The sequence below is a fragment of the Dromiciops gliroides genome, chromosome 2 (genome assembly GCF_019393635.1).
Source record: "Dromiciops gliroides isolate mDroGli1 chromosome 2, mDroGli1.pri, whole genome shotgun sequence".
In the NCBI taxonomy this organism is placed as follows: Eukaryota; Metazoa; Chordata; class Mammalia; order Microbiotheria; family Microbiotheriidae; genus Dromiciops; species Dromiciops gliroides.
Window position 1 is genome coordinate 293,501,199 of NC_057862.1, and position 22,849 is coordinate 293,524,047.

General features: G+C 38.4%; 1 protein-coding gene across 2 annotated transcripts in view; it reads right to left on the reverse strand.

Moving 5' to 3' along the window:
• The window catches only part of DYNC1H1 (dynein cytoplasmic 1 heavy chain 1), a 95,315-nt gene that overhangs the window by 16,276 nt on the left and 56,190 nt on the right, over nucleotides 1-22,849 (reverse strand). The window contains exons 40-64 of one of the 2 annotated variants that reach the window (XM_043986143.1): nucleotides 21,608-21,729; nucleotides 20,774-20,939; nucleotides 20,214-20,377; nucleotides 18,864-18,993; nucleotides 17,678-17,811; nucleotides 17,284-17,398; nucleotides 16,982-17,143; nucleotides 16,687-16,901; nucleotides 16,369-16,573; nucleotides 14,915-15,088; nucleotides 14,667-14,786; nucleotides 14,428-14,548; nucleotides 11,830-12,025; nucleotides 11,549-11,666; nucleotides 11,235-11,450; nucleotides 10,687-10,899; nucleotides 10,410-10,537; nucleotides 8,417-8,570; nucleotides 7,572-7,718; nucleotides 7,325-7,475; nucleotides 5,223-5,476; nucleotides 3,238-3,372; nucleotides 3,011-3,105; nucleotides 2,466-2,640; nucleotides 2,185-2,260 (exon numbers count right to left, since the gene is read on the reverse strand). In XM_043986143.1, coding sequence (XP_043842078.1) covers nucleotides 2,185-2,260; nucleotides 2,466-2,640; nucleotides 3,011-3,105; nucleotides 3,238-3,372; nucleotides 5,223-5,476; nucleotides 7,325-7,475; nucleotides 7,572-7,718; nucleotides 8,417-8,570; nucleotides 10,410-10,537; nucleotides 10,687-10,899; nucleotides 11,235-11,450; nucleotides 11,549-11,666; nucleotides 11,830-12,025; nucleotides 14,428-14,548; nucleotides 14,667-14,786; nucleotides 14,915-15,088; nucleotides 16,369-16,573; nucleotides 16,687-16,901; nucleotides 16,982-17,143; nucleotides 17,284-17,398; nucleotides 17,678-17,811; nucleotides 18,864-18,993; nucleotides 20,214-20,377; nucleotides 20,774-20,939; nucleotides 21,608-21,729 — 3,886 coding nt within the window. Of the gene's footprint in view, nucleotides 1-2,184; nucleotides 2,261-2,465; nucleotides 2,641-3,010; nucleotides 3,106-3,237; nucleotides 3,373-5,222; nucleotides 5,477-7,324; nucleotides 7,476-7,571; nucleotides 7,719-8,416; nucleotides 8,571-10,409; nucleotides 10,538-10,686; nucleotides 10,900-11,234; nucleotides 11,451-11,548; nucleotides 11,667-11,829; nucleotides 12,026-12,349; nucleotides 12,546-14,427; nucleotides 14,549-14,666; nucleotides 14,787-14,914; nucleotides 15,089-16,368; nucleotides 16,574-16,686; nucleotides 16,902-16,981; nucleotides 17,144-17,283; nucleotides 17,399-17,677; nucleotides 17,812-18,863; nucleotides 18,994-20,213; nucleotides 20,378-20,773; nucleotides 20,940-21,607; nucleotides 21,730-22,849 lie in introns of both variants that reach the window. The other variant, XM_043986141.1, reaches the window with a different exon arrangement.

Below are 22,849 nucleotides of genomic sequence, written 5' to 3' on the forward strand. Positions count from 1 at the left end.
CTGACACTGTCCTAACCAACTGTGTTAGCTCTCCTTCCCAGTCTTGTGTCAGCTGCAAATCTCAAAAGTATGCCTTTATCAAAGTCGCTGGTCTCTTGTGATTTACATTTTGTATCAAGGAAAGATCCCTGGGGTACTTGGCTAGCGACTTCCCTTCAAAATGATGTGAACCATTAACAACTTCTCTTTGAGTATAGCCATGCGTCTTTTCTGATTCCAGATAAGAGAACTACTATTGAGCCCAGAGACCTCTATTTTGCCCACTAGACTACCAGACGGTAGATTATCTGTCTGAATGAAAGACTAACAAATGACTTTCCAAAATCTAGTTTAACTTTTATAACTGAAGAATTCCTATAGCCTACCTACCTATCTAGAGACACACAACTGGTTCCTAGTGAAGCCCTGCTGGCTCTCTGTGATCAGAACGTCCCGTTTTTGAAATTCAATGATAATTCATATAATAGTCTACAATTTTACCAGTAAGAGAAATAAAGTTCAAGTGATAAAAGACAGAAAATGATAAATGTTAAAGGGGCTTTGAGAATATAGGCACATTGATGCACATTAATGGTGGAGATGTGAATGGGTTCAGTTTTTCTGGACAACAATTTGGAACTGCTTAATTGTGCACATCCTCTGATGCTGGGATCCTGCTACTAGGTTAAAATTCTAAAGAGATCAAAGAAAGAGGAAAAGGACCTGGACACATATAAATATTATAGCAGTTCTTTTGGTGGTGGCAAAAACCTGACGACTTAAGAGAGTGACTGTCAAATGGAAAATAGCTGAACAAATTATACCATGTGAATGTGATGAAATACTATTGTGCTGTAAGAAATGGTGAAGGACATGGTGTCAGAAATACCTGGGAAGATTTGTACAAACTGACAACAGGGTGAAGTTAACAGAAGCAGGAGAACAATTTATACTAAATTATAAAAACAGACAACTTAAAAGACTTAAGAACTCTGATAAATGCAATGACTAACCACTATTCCAGAGGATCCATCAGACAGACAAACATTTTTTGGACATGGTCAATGTGGGAATTTTTCTTGACTTGATTCACTATTCGTTTCTAACTACCTTATACTGATTGATTTTTGTTATTGATGCCATATATATATGTACTCATTTACTCCATCAGGATGTAAGATACTTGAGGGCAGAGATAATTTCATGCTTTATACTTGTGTTTTCAGAGCCCTGCATATAGGAGGTGCTTAATAAATGCTCGCTGACTGACAGACACGTATTAAGAAGTTCTCTGTTGCATTCTAAATACAAGTTCTGGGACTTCCTATTGTCACTTCAGGTTAACACAGAGCTGTCATCATTAGGGAGTCAATTTGCTCTCCTAACCCCTTCCTCTTCTGGCCTTTACTCAATGACGTGATAGTTGCTGTCTAGCCACCACTCTTTAAAGGACAAATAACAGCTTCCTCCTGAGATGGCCCAACTCCCTCCTTCAGGAAGATCCTAATTTCTATTATTTCTAAGCATTCCCTGGTTCTTTCTCCTCTCCTGTGTGTCATATAAGGTCAGGATTTCTTACTGCCTACCTGCCTCCTTTCTTAAAACCCGTTTGTTTTCACAGTGAATCTTTCCTACTGTTCTTTTAAGGACACTCCCATCTCCTTGACAACATGAGGAGAGATGTTCTTTGAGTCTCTTTTTTTTTTTTTTAAAGGAGGAAGATGAGCCTGCACTTTGAAACCAGGTGATGTTTACTAGGTCTTAGCCAAAACGAACCATCCCATGCATGCTGAGGGGTTATGGTAAACCCCCACCTTTTCTTTAAGTATACTGGAATGAAATCCCGAGACCTTTGTCTCACTTGCCAGTAGCACTTGGGATCAACCCTTGTTGCCCTGCAAAACTGCTGGAGCAAAACTCCAGGGAGTTGACAATCCCTTTATCCTGATAGCACATTAACAACTGTGATCTGTTCAACTTAAAGTTCCCCCACTGCTAATTCTTTGATAGCTTATATACCAAAGAATCTGGCACCCACCACTTGCTCTTGCCTGGGAAATTTACACAATTGTTAGTCATTAGCTAACTTCAGTTTTTTGAGGTTTCTTCAAGAAACAAGATTAAATTTGACTGAAAAAATCAAGGCAACTGTAGTCTAGGGATCAATGAGTTATGATTCCAAGAGGAAAGTGGGCCTAAACTCACTTGCAGGTTTTTCTTCACTCCAGAGGTACGGCACAGTCTGCTCTGGGGAGCTGCTGTCCAACCAAATGCAGAATTGCTGTAATGGAAACATTTAACACATCACCATTATGCAAAGAAAGCACATTAAAAAGTAATAAGCTATTTTGAGGCTCACATATTGAAAGCCCGAGTCAAGACCCTAAAAGTACAATTTATGCTGTTTTACAGGCACAATTCCTTACATCCAGTTTTCTGGGACAAGGCCAGGCTTTTTCATAATAACTGTTAATTAAAGCACTTACCTCATCAGCTTGAACTTTTGCAACTAGATCTTTAAATGCAGGAAGGCAGCTCAGTCTCATCATTGCTTCCGTCTGTTCTACAGTCAATCCATTAATTTTGGGAACAACGCCAGTGCTAAGTACTATTTCTTTCCCTCTCAAGAAGTGTTGGAATTCAGCATCATAGGTAGGCTCCCTGTACATGAAACATCTCTTTAACTTAGGTTTCTCATTTTCATATTCACCATCATTAAAAGTAACAGGACCAATATAACACTTGGTCATGGAATAAATAAAAATTCAAAAGCAGAAATTCAACAAATTAACATAGGAAAAATACAAGGTTATTTCCCTTTGTTTTTACTCCTATAATCCTTTGTAAAAGACTGTGCATTCTAATCAGCCTTCTTCACAAGGGTCTTGAGCTTCCAGCCACATTTTCTACTTGGTTATCTAACATGGGATCAAGTATAGTTGGCCTGCAATAAGTATTTAAGTAAATGAAAACATGATGACTAGTTCTTTGCCCAATGGTGAATTTCAATAAGGAAAAGAAATCAATTTACCCAATAGTGCCCTTCAGTTTAATTCTTGCTAAAAGCATTGCAAAGGTGATATGATCTTGATGTAGCATGCCTCTGGCCACTCTGTTAAAAGCCACCTGTTGACAGAAGTGACAGATGCTGATGGTCTCAAAGACAAATCATTGAATCAGTTATTTCTACTGAAGTAAACAATTTTTATAAGCAACTTATAACTATTTTGCATGAAAAATAGGTAACTTGTCTTCTACCTGGAAAAGATCCTTGGTAATGATTGAGAGCCGCTGGGTGTGATCAGTAATGCTTTTTAAGTTAGGGTTCTCATATAAGACATTGTGATAAATATCCAGGAAAAACTGAAGGGAATATTGATATAAGAAGTGTATCTGAAAAGAAAGAATTAAGCCAAAGTTAGACTGTCCAAATCTATACACAAAAGTAAAACAAGTAACTAGAAAGTTAAAAAAAAAATCCACCTAATTCTGAACTAGAATTTCTCTCAAGTGACTATGTTTCTTTCCTCCACTTTCCAAATAACAGTGAGAACACAGCAGAAACAAAAACAGCTTTTCCTGACAATGGAGCTGGTTACCAGCAAATTAGTCCATGAAGATAATAACTCTGGTAACCTTACCATTGTCCTATAACTACACATCTCAGAAATTTTACCGCAGTACTTACACCATACACCATAATAAGCTTAAAATGGATATATAACCTAAATATTCAAAGTCACACCATTTAAAAAAATTAGGAGAACCAGGAGAGAACCTTTTGTAGACATAAGGGGAGTGTTTGTAAGCAAGAAAAAGAGGAATTCATAAAAAATAAATCATTTTAATTACATAAAATTGAAATGCTTCTGCATGTGCAAAATCAACACAACTAGGACAAGGGAAGTTGCTCACTGGAGAAACATTTTTACATTATCTCTTACAAGGCTCTAATATTCAAGATATAAAAGTATATGTGTGCACGTGTATATACTGGCAAAGCTATTTTATAACAGATAAGTGGTAAAAGCACATAAATAACCAGTTCTCGAAAGAACTACAAAGTATTATCCACATGAAAGATTGCACCAAATCACTAATAATAATAGGAATACAAAGCAAAAGAATTCTGAGGTTTCACTTCATACCTAGTAAATTGGTAAAGATGAAACAGTCAAGCAATTGCTAAGCTGTGTAAAGACATATAATGTTGGGAGACCTGTGAATTGGTCCAACCATTGTGGAAAACAATTTGGATTTATGCTACATCAGCTTCTGACCTCATCACTCAAGTGGAACAGTTTTCTCCCTTCTCTTAAACTTCCTTATTTCTGTCAAAAGGGTCACCATTCTTACAGTCTCACAGGTTAATAACTTCAGACATATGCACTATTCCTCCCTCTCCCTCGCTCCTTATCGTGGCTGACAAGGAACTGTCACTTTCTACCCAGCATCACTCGCATCCATCCCATAGCCCTTTGCCACTACCTTAGTTCAAGCCCTTAGAGCCCCCCACCTCCCTGCTCCAGCTTATTGCAAAAGGCTTCCTAGTTGGCCTCCCTGCCTCAAGCCTCTCCCTAATCCAATCTATCCTCCTCACAGCTACCAAAATAATTTTCCTTACAGAACATCGCTCCCCTACTCAATAAAATCTAATGGTTCCTTACTGTCTCTAAGATCAAATATAAACCTTTGTTTGACTTTTAAAACCCTTCACAGCGAGCCCCTAGTCCCATCACATGTCATTCCCCTTCTCACAATTTATATCTTTAGCCAAACTGGCCTCTCTATTCCTCTGGCCGTCCCAAGTCTGGAATGTAGGTTCTCCTCACCTCTGCTTCAGAGAACCCTTCATTTCCTTCAAGACACAGCTCAAGTACTATACCTTCTTCCTAAACCCCAAGACTCCCAGTGCTTTTCCTCCCTAACTACCTCATATATCTTTCTGATTCCTACTCTATGTCCCCATGTATAACTGTACATATCTCCCTGAGTGTGGGAATCCTTTCAATTTTTTTGTCTATCTACCTTTCCATGCGCAGTGCCTGGGGCACACATCAGGGGCCTAAACATGCTTACTGAGTGATTGACTGAACACAGCCAGTCAAGCCAAGCTTGGAAAAAGCAACTGACTTTTAAGACTTCAGATCTGACGGCCTAATTTACGTCAACTCTGACAACGTTAATGAGCCAACTTTTTTTTAAGACCAAGGGAAGACTCTCAGTAGGTTTTTTTTTTTTACCTGTTTCAATGATTCCATAGTAAAGTAAATGCTGCTACAGGCAGTAGAAAGGGGTAGATATTGCTGGGAAACAGTTTCTACTTCTTGCATGACTATGTCAGTTTCTTCTACTTTTCTAGTGACTTCGGCTGCTTCCTTCTTCAGATTCTCCAAGGTAGTAATGATGGTGTCATCATCTAAAATACGTCCCTTAACTTCATTAAGGGCTTGCAGCAGAGACTTTTCTAACTGACGCAGACGCAACTGGAATTCACCTTTTAAAAAAACCAAACAACTTTAGCTACTGTGGTGAAATTCAGTCATTCAAACATTTACCTACTCTGTTCAAGAGGGTCAGGAAAGGCTTCATAGAGATGCTATCTGATGAAAACCAAGTTCAAAAATTTATACTCTGATAGTCAATATAAGTCACTAAAGTGGTTTTTTTGTTTTGTTTTGGTTTTTTGTGGAGCAATGAGGGTTAAGTGACTTGCCCAGGGTCCCACAGCTAGTAAGTGTTAAGTGTCTGAGGCTGGATTTGAACTCAGGTACTCCTGACTCCAGGGCCAGTGCTCTATCCACTGAGCCACCTAGTGGGCCCCTGGTTTGTTTTTTAAGCAGAGGATTAAACATAACCAAAAACTCGGGCAATATTGTTAAAAATTAGAGAAGAGGTTACTTGTAGGCAAGACAATTATAACAATAGTCCGAGTAAGACAAAATGAAGAACTGAATTAGAGTGGCATAGTCAAAGAATAAAGGAAACAAATATGGCAAGATCATGGAGGTAGAGCTGACAGAATTTGACAACTGACTAGTTATAGGGGGTGAGAAGAATCAAGGATGATGTTAACAACACTATCTTAGTAACAAGTGTTACCATCAATAGAAATACAGATGTTAGGAAAAGGGACAGCTTTTCAAGTTCTAGACATGGTAAAGTTGTAATATCTTTTCGGTATACAGTAGTGGAGTATCCTACTGGCCCAGAATGGCAGGCACAGAGAGAGGCATAAGGATCAATGACAGAATTGAGGAAGCATGTGAGAAAAAGTGGACCTGACAACTAGGATGACCTGAAATGATACGGGACAAAGATAAATGTAAAGGCAACATGGGGAGTCATAACTCACTAGACAGACCAAGGGAAAAGTCAAAAGAAACAGGTGGCTACTGGCAAAAGAGATCAGCTCAATTTCTAGTACAAAATACAATGGATAACACTTACTGCTAAAAAGAAAGCAATCTCACATGTCCTATTTGTCTTCATTTTCACAGACAATGACAACATGGTAAAGAAGATTGCAGCTACTTAAAAGGGAAATACAAACCTTCCTTGGGGTCTCCTCCCTCTCTGAGAGAGGCAGTAAATAAGGATGAACTGAAGCATCCATTAATTATATATGACATGTTCCAGAGGATTCTTACATAGCATCTAACCACCGCTTTGAAGGCATCACTAAGTTACTATAGGCCAAAGCAGAAGGCAAACCACCCCAGGGTGTAGGATTGCAACCTTAATGAAAGGCCAAGGGCCTCACGCTCTAGAGGCTGTCATGTGTATCTCCATGCTGGTACTCAACTGGCCAATTCTCAGATGGGGATGACTGCTCTATCCAGATTATAGCTTACTATGAGAATCAAGCCCTGCCAAGGGGAGAAGCAGATGGAGGAACTACATGACCTGTCTCCCACTCCTTGGTCTTGCAGAATATGACCATCTACCTTTTCTTCTGTCAAAATTAAAGTCCCCTAGAAATGGGTGACAAACCTGGAATACCGAATTTCCTCAGTCGTTTCAGTTGTGTCTGACTCTTTGTGACCCCATTTGAGGTTTTCTTGGCATTGATATTGGAGTGGTTTGCCACTTCGCTCTCCTCTAATTTTACAGAAGAGGAACTGAGGCCAACAAGGATGAGTGGCTTGCCCAAGGTCACACAGATAGTAAGTGTCTGACATCAGATTTGAACTCTAGGAGATGGGTCTTCTGACTACAGGCCCTGCGCTCTGTCCACTGTGCCACCTAGCTGCCCCTCCTTAGCCTTCTAATTTTCACTGAATAAACTTCTGTCAATTTTTCTGAGACTTCCTTTTTAGCTTACTGTTAAGATGTAGAAACAAACCTTGAAGTTTAAGGAGATCAGAACGTTTTTCATCCACATCAGGTCTTTCTGCTTTGAGAACCTCATTCAGACACTGGCTTTGTAAACTGCTTCGGGTTACTGTGAAGTTCACAAATGTCACACGGGAACAAAGATCTGGTGGGAATTCAACCTATTAAAGAGACAATGGAATACATTCTGCCTTGTATTCACTGACAATACCCTTAAACCTGATATATTTTTATACATGGTTTGTCTCCTTCCTTACTGTTGGGTCTCTGGTAGATAGGAAGATGACAAATGATGGAGACAAGTCTATATCCTGATCGCCAAGAGTAATCAGTACTCTTCCACCCGTTCTCCGGACTTCACGATTCAGCACTGGATTCAAAACTGGGTCATAGCTCTCCACATCCTAAATATGAATATGAGTTGAAATACTCAATAACACACCTTCCACAATCAGCGTCAACTAAATAATGATTTTAATAAAATAAATGGACATTCTTAATAATCAGGATAAATATCTGCAACCATTTGGTGAAAGCTTTCTATAGAGGTTCCAAATTAGGTTTTCCCAATGAACTTATTATAAGGTTTATTCTTTTTGTTTGTTTTTATTTAGCATTTTTCCCCTCAATTACACAATTTTCAACATCCATTTTAAAAACCGTATGCTCCAAATTCTCTCTCTTCCTTGCCCTCTCACATGAGGTTTTATTCTTGCACTATTTTGTGTAAAGTTATAATTTCTCAGTTCTAGCCCCGCTATTCTACTACTAAATGAAGCTTCAGGGTTCTCAAATGACCAGAATGTCTTCATTCACATGTAGTTTTCTTTTGTCTTCACTCACTATTTGTAAAAATCGAACATGGGCCTAAAGCCCATAACCTAAGATCCATGAACCTAAAAATAGAGATTTTGGTAACTGCACTTCCAAACGACTGGTTTCTTTTATAATCCTAGGCACTTTATTTTAAGCTTTTAAAAACATTATTCTGAAGAATCCACAGGTTTCAGACTTCCAAAGAGTTCATGACACATATAAAAACCCTGGCCTGAAGGAACATACTTGGGAGAACAAATAAGTTTTGTGGAATTTAACTACATACCTGGACAAGAAGGGGGTTACCAAATCTCAGTGCACTTTCTAAATTCTTTCTGAAGGCATCATCCAAAAAGCTTGTTCGAGTAATTTTCCGATCTTTATATTCATTCATAATGAATTCTGTGGCTTGTCCAGAAGGATCAATGATCAATGGATATCTATAATCATATGATAGTGTCAGCAGAAACAAAAACAAACCCATCCCAAGCAGGGAAAACATTATGTGTTAAATAATGATAAAATGGCCTGCAGAAATTGATGCTCAATAAGTTTTTGATGAATTGTGTGAACATCTATTTTACCACTGTTTAGATAAAAGAAAAAAAGCTTCACAGCAATGGAACCCTATGGCTTTTGTTACATGCCAGGTTTGCAAAGACCAAATAATCAAATACAAGTACTGATTAAGTACTAAAATGGATCTCTGACCTTTCAATCAAGAATTCTCTTCAATGTTGCAGATTACAACCCATCCATGCTTGCCTGTTCTGAGCCATTCCCATTGATGTCCTCTCTAAAGTCACTACCATGGCATCTTTTATGACTCACGAAGAGAATGTTGTTCTCTACTAACTAATATAATACCTTCATCGAGGGTATCCCCAATTTGTATATAGAATTGATATTAAATTTAAAATAAATCTAACACCAGATAGAAATTAATTTGAAACAGTATAGTAATAAAAATTATAGTATCAAGAGGTCATCTAGTCACCAAACTGTGCTGCCTGCATACATTACCAATTTATGTTATCAGCCCTCACTGCACTTTTCCATACCATCTCTTCTCTCTCCAAGCCTCCCTCCCTCCCTCCCTCGACCCAACCCTCCTCTCACATCCCTCTGGACGAGGTTCTCCACCCTCTCAGTTAACCTTACCATTTACTTTACTGAGAAAGCTGAAGATATTTGCTATGGGTCCCTTCCTTCTCCTCCCCTTCTTCATCTCAAAGCCCCTCGATATCATCCCCTGCTGTCTCCTCCTCTCCTGCAGCATCGGATGAGGCAGCCCTTCTCTCTGCTGAGGACCAACCCTTCTCTAAGTTCTCTTGATCTTATTTGCTCCTGCACATTACCCTCACAATAGTTCCTGCCCCCTTCTCATCTTCAATTTCTCCTTATCTCCTGGTCCTTCCCCACTGCCTTCGAATATGCCCAGCTCTCACCTATCCTTTGAAATCCACAACATTTTGCATTCTTCCCCTTCTCTACTCACAAGAATAGCACTTAATTCAGGTCCTCATCACTTCTCACCCAGAATATTGCCACCTAAGCGGTTTCCTTAGCTCTACTCTTTCCCCTTTCAAATCCATCCTCTATGCTATTGCCAAAGTCCTGATTTCCCTAAGTATAGACCCTTATTTAATAAATGCCACTAGCTCCCTATTGCCTCTAGAGTCAGATATAAACTCAACTGACTTTTAAAGCCCTTTATGACTAGCCCCAACTTACCTCTCCAGCTTCATTACACATAATTCTCCCTCCCCATTCTCTATGGTTCTGTCAAACTGGCACTATCACTCATACTCGGTCCTTCATCTCCTGTCTACCTTTGCAAAGGTCATTCCCCATGCTCAAGATGCATGCAATCCCTCCTTCCCTCTGACTCTCAGAATCCCTCACATTCTTCAAGTACCACCTTCTACACAACATCATTCCTGATCTCCTCAGCTGCAAGAGCTTCCCTTCCCTAAGTACATTTTATTTATATGCAATTATTCTGTATATACCACTATACAGAGGAGGGTTTAAACATAAATTATATTTCATTCATCACTGCAGTTAAATTCCATTTTTTCTCCTTATCTCACTGAAAAAAACATTGGCCACTCTAGTCTTCTCTCCAGGTGAAAACAATTCTAGTTCTTCTAACATCCCAATGCTTATTCTCAGAGGGGAGTTCAAAAATTCACCAATGGTGAGATTAAAAATCACCAAAACAAAAACACCTTAGCTGTCCTTTGAAGGAATTAGGTTTGAGTGGCTTGTAAACATACCTATTAAACCGTTTAAGCATAATTGCATTTTCAGTGCACAAATCATCTGCAGGTAATGAACTTGCTTGCCAGCGAAGCCGCTCATCAGCATTTGAAAGATATTCTGTCCTTGCTATATCTGTTCGGAACTGAAATATTAAATTTTTGTTATTTTTCCTTCATCAAAACTCCCCTCCTTTTGCACAAAACTCTACAGTCATCTTTGCAAAAGCCAACCACATATTAAGTTTGGTCTTATACTTTTAACACCAGAATATAAGCCCCAGTGGCTTTCTACCTGTATATTTGCTTGCTGTAAGTGATGGGACCAAGTAGTAAACAAGTTTTGTCGCATCTGTTGGTCAAAATAGCCGGCATAAGCAATGAAGGCAGCAGACAACAGACAATCTCCTGCAATTGTTGACATCTGGTTTTTGAAGGTTTCACTTGTTTTCTCCCAGCGTTCGCGTTCAGCAGACAAGCTCTTGAGAAGAGCAGTACTTCGGTTTACCTAACGTGAAAGCGTACAATTGAATTCAAACTATGTGCAGCATGTACAGTGGCGTTATTTTTCCTAGAACAGTGAGCAAACACTCCCAGTGCCTAATGTTTCTACTCTCACAAAATGCTAACGAAGGCATTTAGAACATCCTTTTGATATAGAACCTGCCCCATGGAGCCTCAAACTGGTTTTAAAGCAGCATATATTAGGTGAGGTCATCCCATTTTCCATCAAAATGAAAGTCTTACACATTAATCTCAAATACCACCTAGCATTTTTTGAAAATGTGGAGTTTGGGAAAAAGGAATAAGAACCAACTTAAGGGTTAGCAGGTAAGATCTTACTTTTGCTTCCACAGCAGCAAGGTCAGCTTTAATTGCCTGGGCCTCAGAGATCAGCACAGCATACTCCTCCTTGTACCGAGCAATGCTAGCTTCCAAGTCCCGTATCATCTGTTCAACCTCGTTAGCTTTCTGCTGATTGTCTTTGGCGTCATCTTCCAGTTTCTGCAACTCATTCCGCAAGGGCTCTACTCGCTTCAGCATGTCTGCATAGTTAAGCTGTCAGATATACAAAAGGCAGTTTTAGGAATCTCCGAATCACTAAATCTTACTAGTAAATACTTCTACGTATGATTATCCCACCCAGCACTAATTACCTGTGCAATTGCCCATTTAACCATGGGACCACAAGCCAAGGATGCTCTGTTTACAATTTCATAATTATAACTTGGATTTGACATATAATTCTTCTTCATTTTTTCCCTTATGGCATCGCTGCAAAAGAATTATGCTCTTTAGTATAAATATAAGAGAAAAGCAGGTCGGTATTTCATTGGGATTCAGTTTTTCAAAGCATCAAAAGTTCTACTTCAAAATCTCTACAACATTTCTATACATTACCCCAAATGAGCACTAAAGACAAAACTAAAACCAATACCTTAGTTCTTCAATATTAAAGTTGACAATGCTGCTGATGAAATTATCTCTGAGAATAACTGGTCTGATCTTTTTCCAATCATTAGTTTCCTCACCCAACAGAAGACAGATTGACTCTAAAGCCAGTTTTACTGCGGCAGGAGGGTTGGCCATTGCTCTTACTTCAACAAGATGCTGCTTCCTTATAGAGCTCACAGCTATTTGTGGGGGATGAAAACAGCATTCAGCATGCAGGAGGTTAAGGAATTAGAATACTACTGCTGGGAATGTCCGAAAGAAATTTCAGTTCTTCACTTACAAAAAATTTGCCCACAAAGATATCCGTCTGATAAAACATGGTGTCTTTTGTGGAACAACACCAAAGAGTATGTACAAGGCGAGTTAATTAGGATTTCTGCTAAATAGAAGAAATTCTACTGCCAAATTTGTTTCTCTTCCCAGATAAAGACAACTATCTTCAAATATGTTGTGAACAATTTCTTTCAATTCCCAGCAATAGCACTGTACGTTCATTTAATCACCTGATCTCCTCAGCAGAAAAGTTTACAATAGTTGGTATGAAGTTTTCCCTCATAATGATGGAACGTATCTGCTTCCAGTCAGTGGTGCTTTCACCCAACAGCAGACAGATGGACTCTAGGGCCAGCTTCACCGCTGCAGGGGGATTTGCCATAGAGCGGACCTCTACCAGGTGTTGCTTCTTTATTGATTTTACAGCTAAAAGACAGCAGTCAAACCAGTTGGAGCAAAAGGAGTAGAGAAAGTATTGATTGGGGAGAGGGGAAAGGAAGAGTGAGCAAAAACACAGTAAGACAGGAGTAACCACCACAACCCGAAGCTTTGAGCCTCCTCTACAAAGTCATGCTATGGGTAAGAAGATCTGCTAGATCAATGTAAGATTTGGCAGCTATGCTAGAGCTATAGCCCTTCTGAATTCTCATCACCAGAAATGTAATTTTGTCATGCAGAATGCCAAATAACGATTCAGTCACCAACATGAAGCACAGTCCTTTGGCAAAATTTATCGTAGCAAACTTACATATCATATGGACAGAAGAGGTTATTTATCATTCACAACAACAACCCTAATGACATTTGAAAAGACTAATAATATAGTATAGTAAAACCCTCTCATTCACTTAGGGAAACTGCACACGCTATCTACATTATCTGTGCATTTTATTTTGTACTTTCCAGCCCAGTTTTCCCATTTTTTTTTCTTTTTAGTAATTGATTTCTTGAAAAAAAATAATGAAGAGAGTTTTACTATGTTAGACACTGTCACCGAGGAATAAAAAATTACTTCTGCCAGGGGAAGCCTTTATAACTAGTAATTTATTCATCCTTACAAAATAATTTCCTTAAAAATAAACTAAAAAATGATAGAATTTTAAACAATGAAAGTTTTATGCTGTCTGAAGGAAAAATGCAAACTAGAAAAAGAGAGATCCCAACACTCTTTATAATTTCCAAGTGATAGGAGCATAAGAATGGAATTTAAAGTTTTAAAACATCAGCCAAATCTTACATCAACTTAACTATGTAACTTCCTATCCTCAAATTTCATTAAAAGTTGTATTAAGGATAGAATTTGATCTTATCCTGAATAAAATTAGTAATAAAAAATCAAAATAAGTTTACCATTTTCCCAAAGGTTGAGGAGCTACTGCCTCCAAAGAATCCACAAGGAAATTAACATTACATAAGGCATTAGTTTTACATGAAAGGCCCTCAAACCTGAGTCTTTTACCTTAAAATGAGCAAACCATAAAACCTCAAGGTTTTATTATTAGAAACAATAAAACCTGAAGGCAGGAAAAGAATGAAACAGAAAATTCTAAGATTGAAAATGAATTACAGAGGGGTCAGGGAGAGATAATCTGTCAATATAATTATTTTGCAGATGGAAAGATGAATTTTGGCAGAGTTAGGGAGGGGAAGAAAAGTGAGAAGAAATGACTGCTGTCTCTACTTTAAATTTAAAATACTGACTTAGAGCCAGAATGTTTTAGTACTAGCTTATGAAGTGGCATTGTGTGTTTCAATAAAACACATTAACACAGGGATGCCATGTAAAAGAATTATCCAATCAGCTAAATCAAATAAACCCCAAATCTCCAAATTTAAAGAGACTGAAGTATATATAATAGTGTTTTTCAATTTCAGTTTCAGACCTGGAAGAGACAGATTTTTAACTCAATTACTTCAACCTCTCTGGGCCTTGCTTTGCTCACCTGTGGATATGAGTGACTTGCCCAGTAGCCCACAGTGACTTAGAGGCAGAGCCAGGAGTAGATTCCTGGTCTCACAACTGTTTGCCCTCTGCTCTTTCCCCTGACACCCTAATTGCTTTTCCCTTATGAAATAAGATAGGCTATAGCCTATGAACTATACTTTCTGAGATGAGGACAATGTCCCTTTTAAAGTCTTTCTTTTTAAAGATTTACCCATTTTGCTCTTAGAAGAGTGCAGAAAGAAAGTCTCTCTTGGCAGTATGTCTCATCCTGTTGGGCTTCACCTCAGAGAAAGCTAACTTGGACAGCCCTGAACTGGAAGGCTCTTTTCTTAGGAAGTTCAGCCCTCAGTTGTGCTCACGTACCATTCTGTGCTTCAATGACAGCAGGCTCCACTTTATCTAGATCTTCCTTTACACTCATCTGCTTGTCAGCAATCACTTCCTGCTGCTTGTGCAGCTGTTCCTGAATTTCTTGGCTCATAACCTATAGACAAACAGGGGTTTGAGAGTCATATGCTGGCTCCTACTTAATTTATTCCGGATTTTGGGGGGAAAGAATAAAAAACCAGCTGCCTAAAAGTTAGGGAAATGAAACAAGTCACCTTTTTCTTTTCTGCTTCTTGCTGATCTTTCACCATCTTCTTCAGCTTGTCATTAGCCGCAGCATTCTTTACTTCCAGCTCCTGGCTTTTTATCCTCAAGTCCCGCCGCAGCTCCTCCACCTGCAGTCACAGCGCAGAGGGCTCTAGTATGGGGCTGCCTACTTCCACTATCCCCCTCTGCTCTTTACCTCCTCCCTTCCCACCCTCCTTTCACTTCAAATCGAAATGAGTCATATTTTTCAAAGTACCTGGTCAACTGTTTCTTTGATTTTTCTAAGGCCAACATTCAAATGCATTTGCTGTTCTTCCAGTTCACTGCGCTTTTCATTGAACAAATTAGCATAATGGTTGATGAAGTCTAAATAATGCCGAGGTGTGATTGCCATAGTTCTGCCTCCTCGTTTTGCTAAGCGAGCATTAGCCTTTAAAATGAAAGATAGAAGAAGGCATAAAGAGAACACCTAGTAGGCAGAATCAAATTTCAAAAGGGAAATACTGAACAGGTTAAGGAGATTTTTGTTCAAAAGGATACAGGGTGCCATATGGCTAAAAATGGAGGCAAGGATATGAAACAGACCTAAGGGGAGTGGACTTTGTGAATGAAAGACTGGTCAGGGCACAGGATTCTTGAATACAGATGCCTACAGCAGAGATGGCATCGCCTAGTTAAGAGAGTACTTGAGAGCAGCATGTCCCAGAAAGGAAATTTATTTGCTGGCTAAAAGGGAGAATCAGTGGGTTGGATGCCATTTCTCAAAAAAGCTTCCAATGAGAAAGAAATCTGCTGCCTTATTTAGTGTACTCATGAAAAAAACTAAAAATGTAAAATGTGTCATGAACTGAAACCTTCTATGTGTGTTGTTTCCTATTAGCACCAGAGCTTCCCGAGAACAAGGACTCTCACTCTCCTATTTGGATCCCCCACACAGCACAGGGCTTTGCACAGAATAAGCACTTAATACACATTTATTCATTTATCATAACTCTCCCCTATGATAAAATCGATTTTATCAGCCAGAAATCTGCTAGTGAGTAACTAGCTTGTTTAACAGTCCTGATTTAAAGAATGATTTAAATTAGATGGGCTCGTATTTGTGAGGATGCGTTCTGTATTTTTAATATTCAAATTCCAATTTAAGTCTTATTTCCAAAAGGAAATTAAGATAATTTTTAGATAAGGTTGATGGAGTCCAACTTTTAAGCTGATTTCTCAGCTGGAAATATTTATAGGTATCATATGCATATATTACTTAATGGAGAAGACCTTAATTTTTTTGTATGACTTTTACCTGTGATGCAAAGGAATAGGGTGGGAAGGAGATAACTTGATCGCTAAAATTCTATGTACACTAACTAGCCAATGTCCCTCGACTTTTCCAAAAGCAAGGAATGAAGCAACTCCATGAATTAAAATTAAATAGCATTTTGATCCTTAATTCCCTAATATTCTACGTGATCAAACAGTGTGACTGCAATTCCCTGCAATTAAAGCATTGCTTTTTTACTGTTGAAAAGCATTTCATTATGATTTAATTATATGATAATTTTGATCACAAAGAATATGTTCTACAATATATTCTTGCATTGTAACATGGTGACATCAATTAGGTTTAAATGTTTTAAAAGTCTTATTGAAAAAAGTTACTTTTGTGTAAGTAGGTTAAATCTGATTTTTGCAAATTAGTTTTGTGATAGAATCTACCTGATGAAGAGTCTGATGAACAAACACACAACTATTCACAATGGCTTCCCGGTGGGATGGTGGCTGTGGTAACTTATCATAAACAACTGGCATGTAATCTGGTACGATGTAATTTGGCTTCTCAAGGTCCATTTTACTAGTGAATTCTTTGCCAACTTGATACAGGGCTTCAGTGGACCAGTCCCCAAACCAGTTGAGCACACACCTAAAAAAGACAGAGTCTTATGTCTTTCCATACAACAGTATTTCCTCTGTGGTAAATCAGGAACCTAAGGGACTGTGTCTGGGAAAAAAAAAAGTGACAGTGTATCAGGTTACCTATTGAAAAGAGCAGGTGAAGTAGCTGCTCTGTCCTTTAGTCCCTCAGAAGAAGGATTCATAGTAAATACAACATGGAGATTGCGAATAACTTGGCTGGTGAACCACTTATACAATTCTTCATGTGAATCCAGCATCAAGCCTTCTTTCTGTGCACCCTCTTTACATTGGGTCATAAGGGTGGCATACTCATCTCCTTCAAAGAGACCAGGAACCTAAGAGGGAAAAATGAAATCACATTTTCAAAAATTCATTAATTACCAAATAGGTTGATTCAAATGTGTTATTCAATTACCTCTCCATTGGCAAGGAGGGTGTTCATTCGCTCTAGGAACCCAGAATCCAGTACATTGGACTCATCCATGATGAATGCTATCTTCTCATTTTTACAGCCAGAACGTCTCAACACAGTCCTAAGATCTTCATCAAAATCTTCACCAGTGTACTTTCTATGGACCTATAAAATTAATTCACAGGATAAAATTAACTTATGATATTAGATCTTATTCTCCTAGAGGAATGATGTATGTTAGTAACTGAAATAATATGAAATGTAAATGCTTTTGATGGTATAAAAGGACATCAGGCTGTACCTACCTTAATCTGATAGACACTTAAACCATTCATCCAGGCAACAAATCTGGAAAGAGTTGTCTTTCCTGCTCCACTAACTCCAATAAGCAGCAAATGACCTTGAGGCTGACGGAAGATTCTGAAAAACATTAAAAAAATAAGACAACCCAATGCAATGTTCATAAGATTTTTTGTCACTTTGAAAATTAATCAAAACAAAAGGTTTTGAGATCTAGCAACATTATGAAATATAAAGTCTTACGTCTTGCACATTTTAGAACTTATATTCATTTTTTTTTTCCTTTTGTATTGGCTTAAATCAATTTACGAGCTGGAAAGAAGGATTTGCTTTGTTTTGCTTTTTAATTACAGCATCCATTCTTACACCAGGAATGACAGCATTATGCATCGCACTTACCGGTCAATTCTGAGGACATGATCTAAAACTTCATTAAATAGCACAAGAGGCACATCAAGTTCTTCTTCATAGAACACTTTCAACCTAGCTTTGACATAATCTCTTAACTCTTCTTGATCCACTGGGATGTAATCCTACCAAAACAAAAACACAACACCACACATGTATGTATGTTTAATTCAAGTAAGGAGAATCATATCAAGAAGAGTGGTAAGCCAAGATTTCAGAAGTAGAACTTGATTGAGATTTAAGGAATTCAATATTTAAGTTTTAAGGGTTCCATATATACCCAAAGCTAAGAGAATACAAATATACTTATGGTCAAGAGTAACTTTTTTATCCTTAAAAACTTCAAAATGCTTAAAAATGACTGATAGGCAACTAAAATCACATTATTTTATAATTTATGGCCTATTTCATAGGACTGTGGTGAAAACTAAGTGAGATAACATTTGTAAAAAAGAATTTACGAAATCATTATATGATAAACAAATATAAAACATTATCATTAGTAAAGTATCTTAACAGGTAAAATGAAGATCAATATGATTTAGGGAAGTCCTACCAATTTAGACAACAACTCTACCCCAGGTGTATTAAACTGACAAAATCCAGGCTATTCCATTGATGTGCTCGTACAAATGTAGGTGAGATGCACAAAACAAAATCCCTTAGTAAGAAAATATGTACAGCACTGATTACAAGCCACAGTTTTTATACAAGTCAGACTGGGGGAGGGGGGAAGGGGAGGCGAGGAGTGCTGCCTATGTCTAGATAAGACCAAAAACCCTGTGTGATTCTGGAAGTAATGTCAGCGATTCTTAACATTGCAGAAAAGGGAAGCATTACTTTATTATTGTATTATTATGCTTGGATCCTTTGTTATTGGAGAGACCGTCTTAGATAAGTGAGGAAAAAAAAGAACCAATTCCATCTCATTCTACTTACGTTAATTCGGCATCTACTCTGTGCAAGGCACTGTGGATACAAAGACAAAACTAAACAGCCCCTCCTTTCAGAGGCTTGCTTTCTACTTTACAAGTTCTCATTCTCATCCTGTGATTATTCTAACTATAAATACCTACTGCAAAAGCAGCTCCATTTAAGAACTTTGTAAAATTTAGAGGTCATAAAAGGACAACAGAAAAGGTAATGTTATTAATGAAACTATTTAGGTTCAAGTTACCTTTGACAGCCAGTTGCTATATAGGATGGGTCTGCTCATGGCTTTTTCTTTGTCAATGTTAGGGAAGTGCTTTAGAGCTACCATATCAATATTCTCATCAGTCCAACGTCTCTCCTCATCTTCCACAAGTCTGTTTTTAAGGAAAAAAATAAACAGAGACTTAGAAGTTAAAAGCTCTCAATATAAATGTTGTTCTATGTAACAGTGTTTTATATGTTCTTGGGATAAATTGGGGGGGGGGGGATGGGAAAATAGACACATTGATCTACTGCTGATGGAGCTGTGACTTGGTCCAGTCATTTTGGAGAGCAATTTGGAACTATGTTCAAGAAGTCACTAAACTGTGCATACTCTTTGACCCAGCAGTAACACTACTAAGCCTATACCCTAAAGAGATCAAAGAAAGAGGAAATGGTCCTAGGTGTACAAAAGTATTTCTAGCAATTCTTTTTGAGGAGGTAAAAACTGGAACCTTAAAGAGTGCCCATCGATTGGGGAATGGCTGAACAAAGTACGACTGTGCTATGAGAAGAAAGTGCCCACAAGAGGGTGCAGTGCATAGAACCTGGGCTAGGAATCAAGAAGACTCGGTTTCCTGAGTTCAAATTGGCCTCAGACATTCACTGGCTGGATGAAATTCAGGATAGTAAGTGTGAGTAAAAGTGGGAGTGCATGAAGATGGGGACACACAGCTGGAAGGGGCAGCAAACACTGAATGAGAGGATCGATCTACAGGCATTTATGAAATAATAATAATTCTTCTGGGGTAACGAGCCTAGCCACAAGTTGTTAGGCTGGTCTTCAGACAACAGGCAATTCAAAACAGCTTGTCCTTCAAGTCTTACCAGGTTAGTAGGACCCATTCGTCAGGCTTCAACAATGAAGAGTAACCACTCTCACATGAGGAAATGGAGCACTTCTGTAGAGGCTGATGGATGCACTTGTGTCCTGTTTTGTACCATTTGAGGTTAGACAACCGTTTTTACATAAAGGTCTCCTGGGTGCCATGCACTGCTGAACCAACTTTAACTGAATTCAGCAATGGACAGGCGGAATGATGACTGAGCTTACCACAGGAGTCAGCAAGTATTTATTAAATGCATACTATGTGCCAGGCACGCTGCTAAACACTGGGAGCTTATATCAAGACAGCTCACATAAGCAAGTCTCCCTTCTCATCTAATTCAACATGAGCTCCTCCTCATGGGTCTAGGGGGGGTGAAAGGTAATGAGCTTATAGATTGTGAGTTATCAATACTGAAAGATGAATATAGTGTGGTTAACTGCTTGTCACTGCAGAGGACAAAAATTCCAAATAAATTCCATTTTCAAATACTTTATTTTCCTCACCTGTCTTGGAAAAGACGGAGAGCTTCATGTGCCCAAATTCGAATAAGCCCTTCCACAGGCAAAGTCTCCAAGGGTCTTAAGGCTTCAAAGATGCCCCTTACCCATCGGGTCATTTCACGGGGTGAATAAATATAATGAGGCTGCGTGTCCTGAGTGAATCTCTCCTGAAAAGTTACAAAAGTTTAAAAGTTATATAAGAACATTTTACTACAAGATAACAAGGGTAGAGAACATAAGTTCCTTTATCGTTATTTATCACATATTTCCAGCATTTGTTGAATTAAAAGTTAAAAGTGTGTCACATACAAATAACATACAATTATTTTATGCATATGTATATACACACACATACATACATCAAGGTATGCAAAAAAAGGTTTCAGGAAAAAAATCTGTTCTTAAAAAAAAGCATCTAACAGATTCTTTTAAAAAAATTATTATTGTTATTATTATTATTTTGTTGTTGTTGAGGCAACTGGGGTTAAGTGATTTGCCCAGGGTCACACAGTGTCCAATTATTATTAGAGAAAAATTTGGTGGCAAATTTAGATGAAAAGTACCTGAGACATTGTATAGAACTCAACCATTGCAGCTGTAAGAGGTTCTGCATATGTTCGAAGAGATGGAATGAGTCTCAGCATTGCCCGGTTGAATGTGCCATATATCTGAGTTAGTGATGCAGGTCCTGGATAATCCACATAGACTACAGGCACATGGCGCAAAAATCTGGTGAAAGCACAAAACATCTTAAATAGGAAATTCCATCTAAAAATCAAGTTAATTATTCAACCAAATCCAACAAGCAATTACTATTCCCTTTCCCACTGGTCCAAATCATTGCTACTTAATCTTTACTTGAAAGTTTCATTTGATGGATCTGGAACTAAAAGTAAAAAAGCATTACTGGTCTCTATTACAATCAATCCTAGATTTCAAATTCCATGAAATTGTTGGTTTGCCTCTGTAAGTACTCAAAGAGCAAGATCATATGGTATCAAACCAATATACTGCTAGGAAGGCAAGGTGTGTTAATTTAAGAAAAAAATTATTTTTCTAGAAAAACGAAAAGGACAAGAAAGCCAGGGAGAATGTTGATGAAGAATCAGAATGAGTCATAAAACCTAAGAACTGAAAAGGTACACTGCCTCTGTTTTATATGTAGGGAAATCAAAGCCCCCAAAGGGGCAATCACTTGTTCAATGTCACTTGCCATAGCTAGACTTAAGAACTGAGATTTCCTAACTAAAGTGTGGGTACCACCTACTAGATTTGTACTACTCAATGCCACCTCTTTTTTTTGCTACCTTTTATACTTGGATTTTATTTGTGTAAATCAAATTACAAGCAATGTTGCATTTGTGCTAAAATTATAAAATGTGCCATGCTATTATTACCTGTGTGAGAGAGGTTTTCTTCCAGGATCAGTAGGTGGATTACAAGCTCCAACAAACTGAATTCTCTCGAGTTTCACCCATGTTTGATCAGATGTTCGGTAGAACCCTCCATGTTCTACCATCTGGAGGACAAAAATGGGAATATAAAAGATCACAATCATAGAATCCAAGAATTGGAAAGACATAATTAAAGAAGAGCAGAGAAATACTCTCATATAAGGTAAAATAATCTCCACCCCACCCCTCCCAATTCCCTAATAGAGAATTGGAGGAAATGGAGACTTGAAGGATGCTGGCAGAGCCAATTCATACCTGAAAAGGAATCTCTCATTAACACCCCCAAAACCAGGTTGTTCAGACTCTTCTTGAAGAAATCATTACCCCCAAGGTGATGTTCACTCCACTTCTGGAAGGCTCTAATTTTAAAGTTATTTTTCCTTCCAACAAAGCCAAAATCTGCCTCTTTACCACTTTCACATATTACTGCTAGTTCTGTCTTCTGGTACAAAGAACAAATCTAATACCTCCTTTTACTTGAGAGCTATGATGTTCTCCGTAAGTTTTCTCTTCCCCAGGGTAAACATTCCCAGTTCCTTCAATAGCTCCTCATCTAACATTATCTCAAAGCCCTTTACAATTGTGGTTGCCTTACTGTAAACACAACGCAGCTTATGTCCTTCCTAAACTATAGCTCCCAACAGATGAACTTCGGGTATGGCGCAGAAAGGCATATTACCACCCTCATTCTGGATACTATGGTCTTCTTAACGCAATCTACTTTGTTGTTGTTGTTGTTGGAGGCGGGGGGGGGGGGGGGGGGGGGGGGTTGCTGTCACACCAGTCTGTTGACTCATATGAAGCTTGTGGTCCAACGAAATCCCCATATCTCTCTCACAGAACTGTTATCCGTATCTAGTCATATCTACCCCAACATATCAATGAAGTTGATTTTCTGAACTCAAGCATTATCATTTTAGATTTATCCTTATTAAATTTCACTTTATTTGGCCCACCATGCTAACCTGTCAGACTTTTTCTAAAATGGGTTAACCATCCCTTTATGCTTCTTCAAGTCAACTGCAAATCTGAGAAGAGTGCCAGCTTCATTTTCATTTAAACTTTGGACGGAAATACCCAAGGCCAGACCTTAGGGCACTCTGCTCGAGACTGCTCTCCAAGCTGACCTTAATCCATGACTATACTTTGTGTCTGTCATTAAACTGGTTCCACAGCAACCTAGTT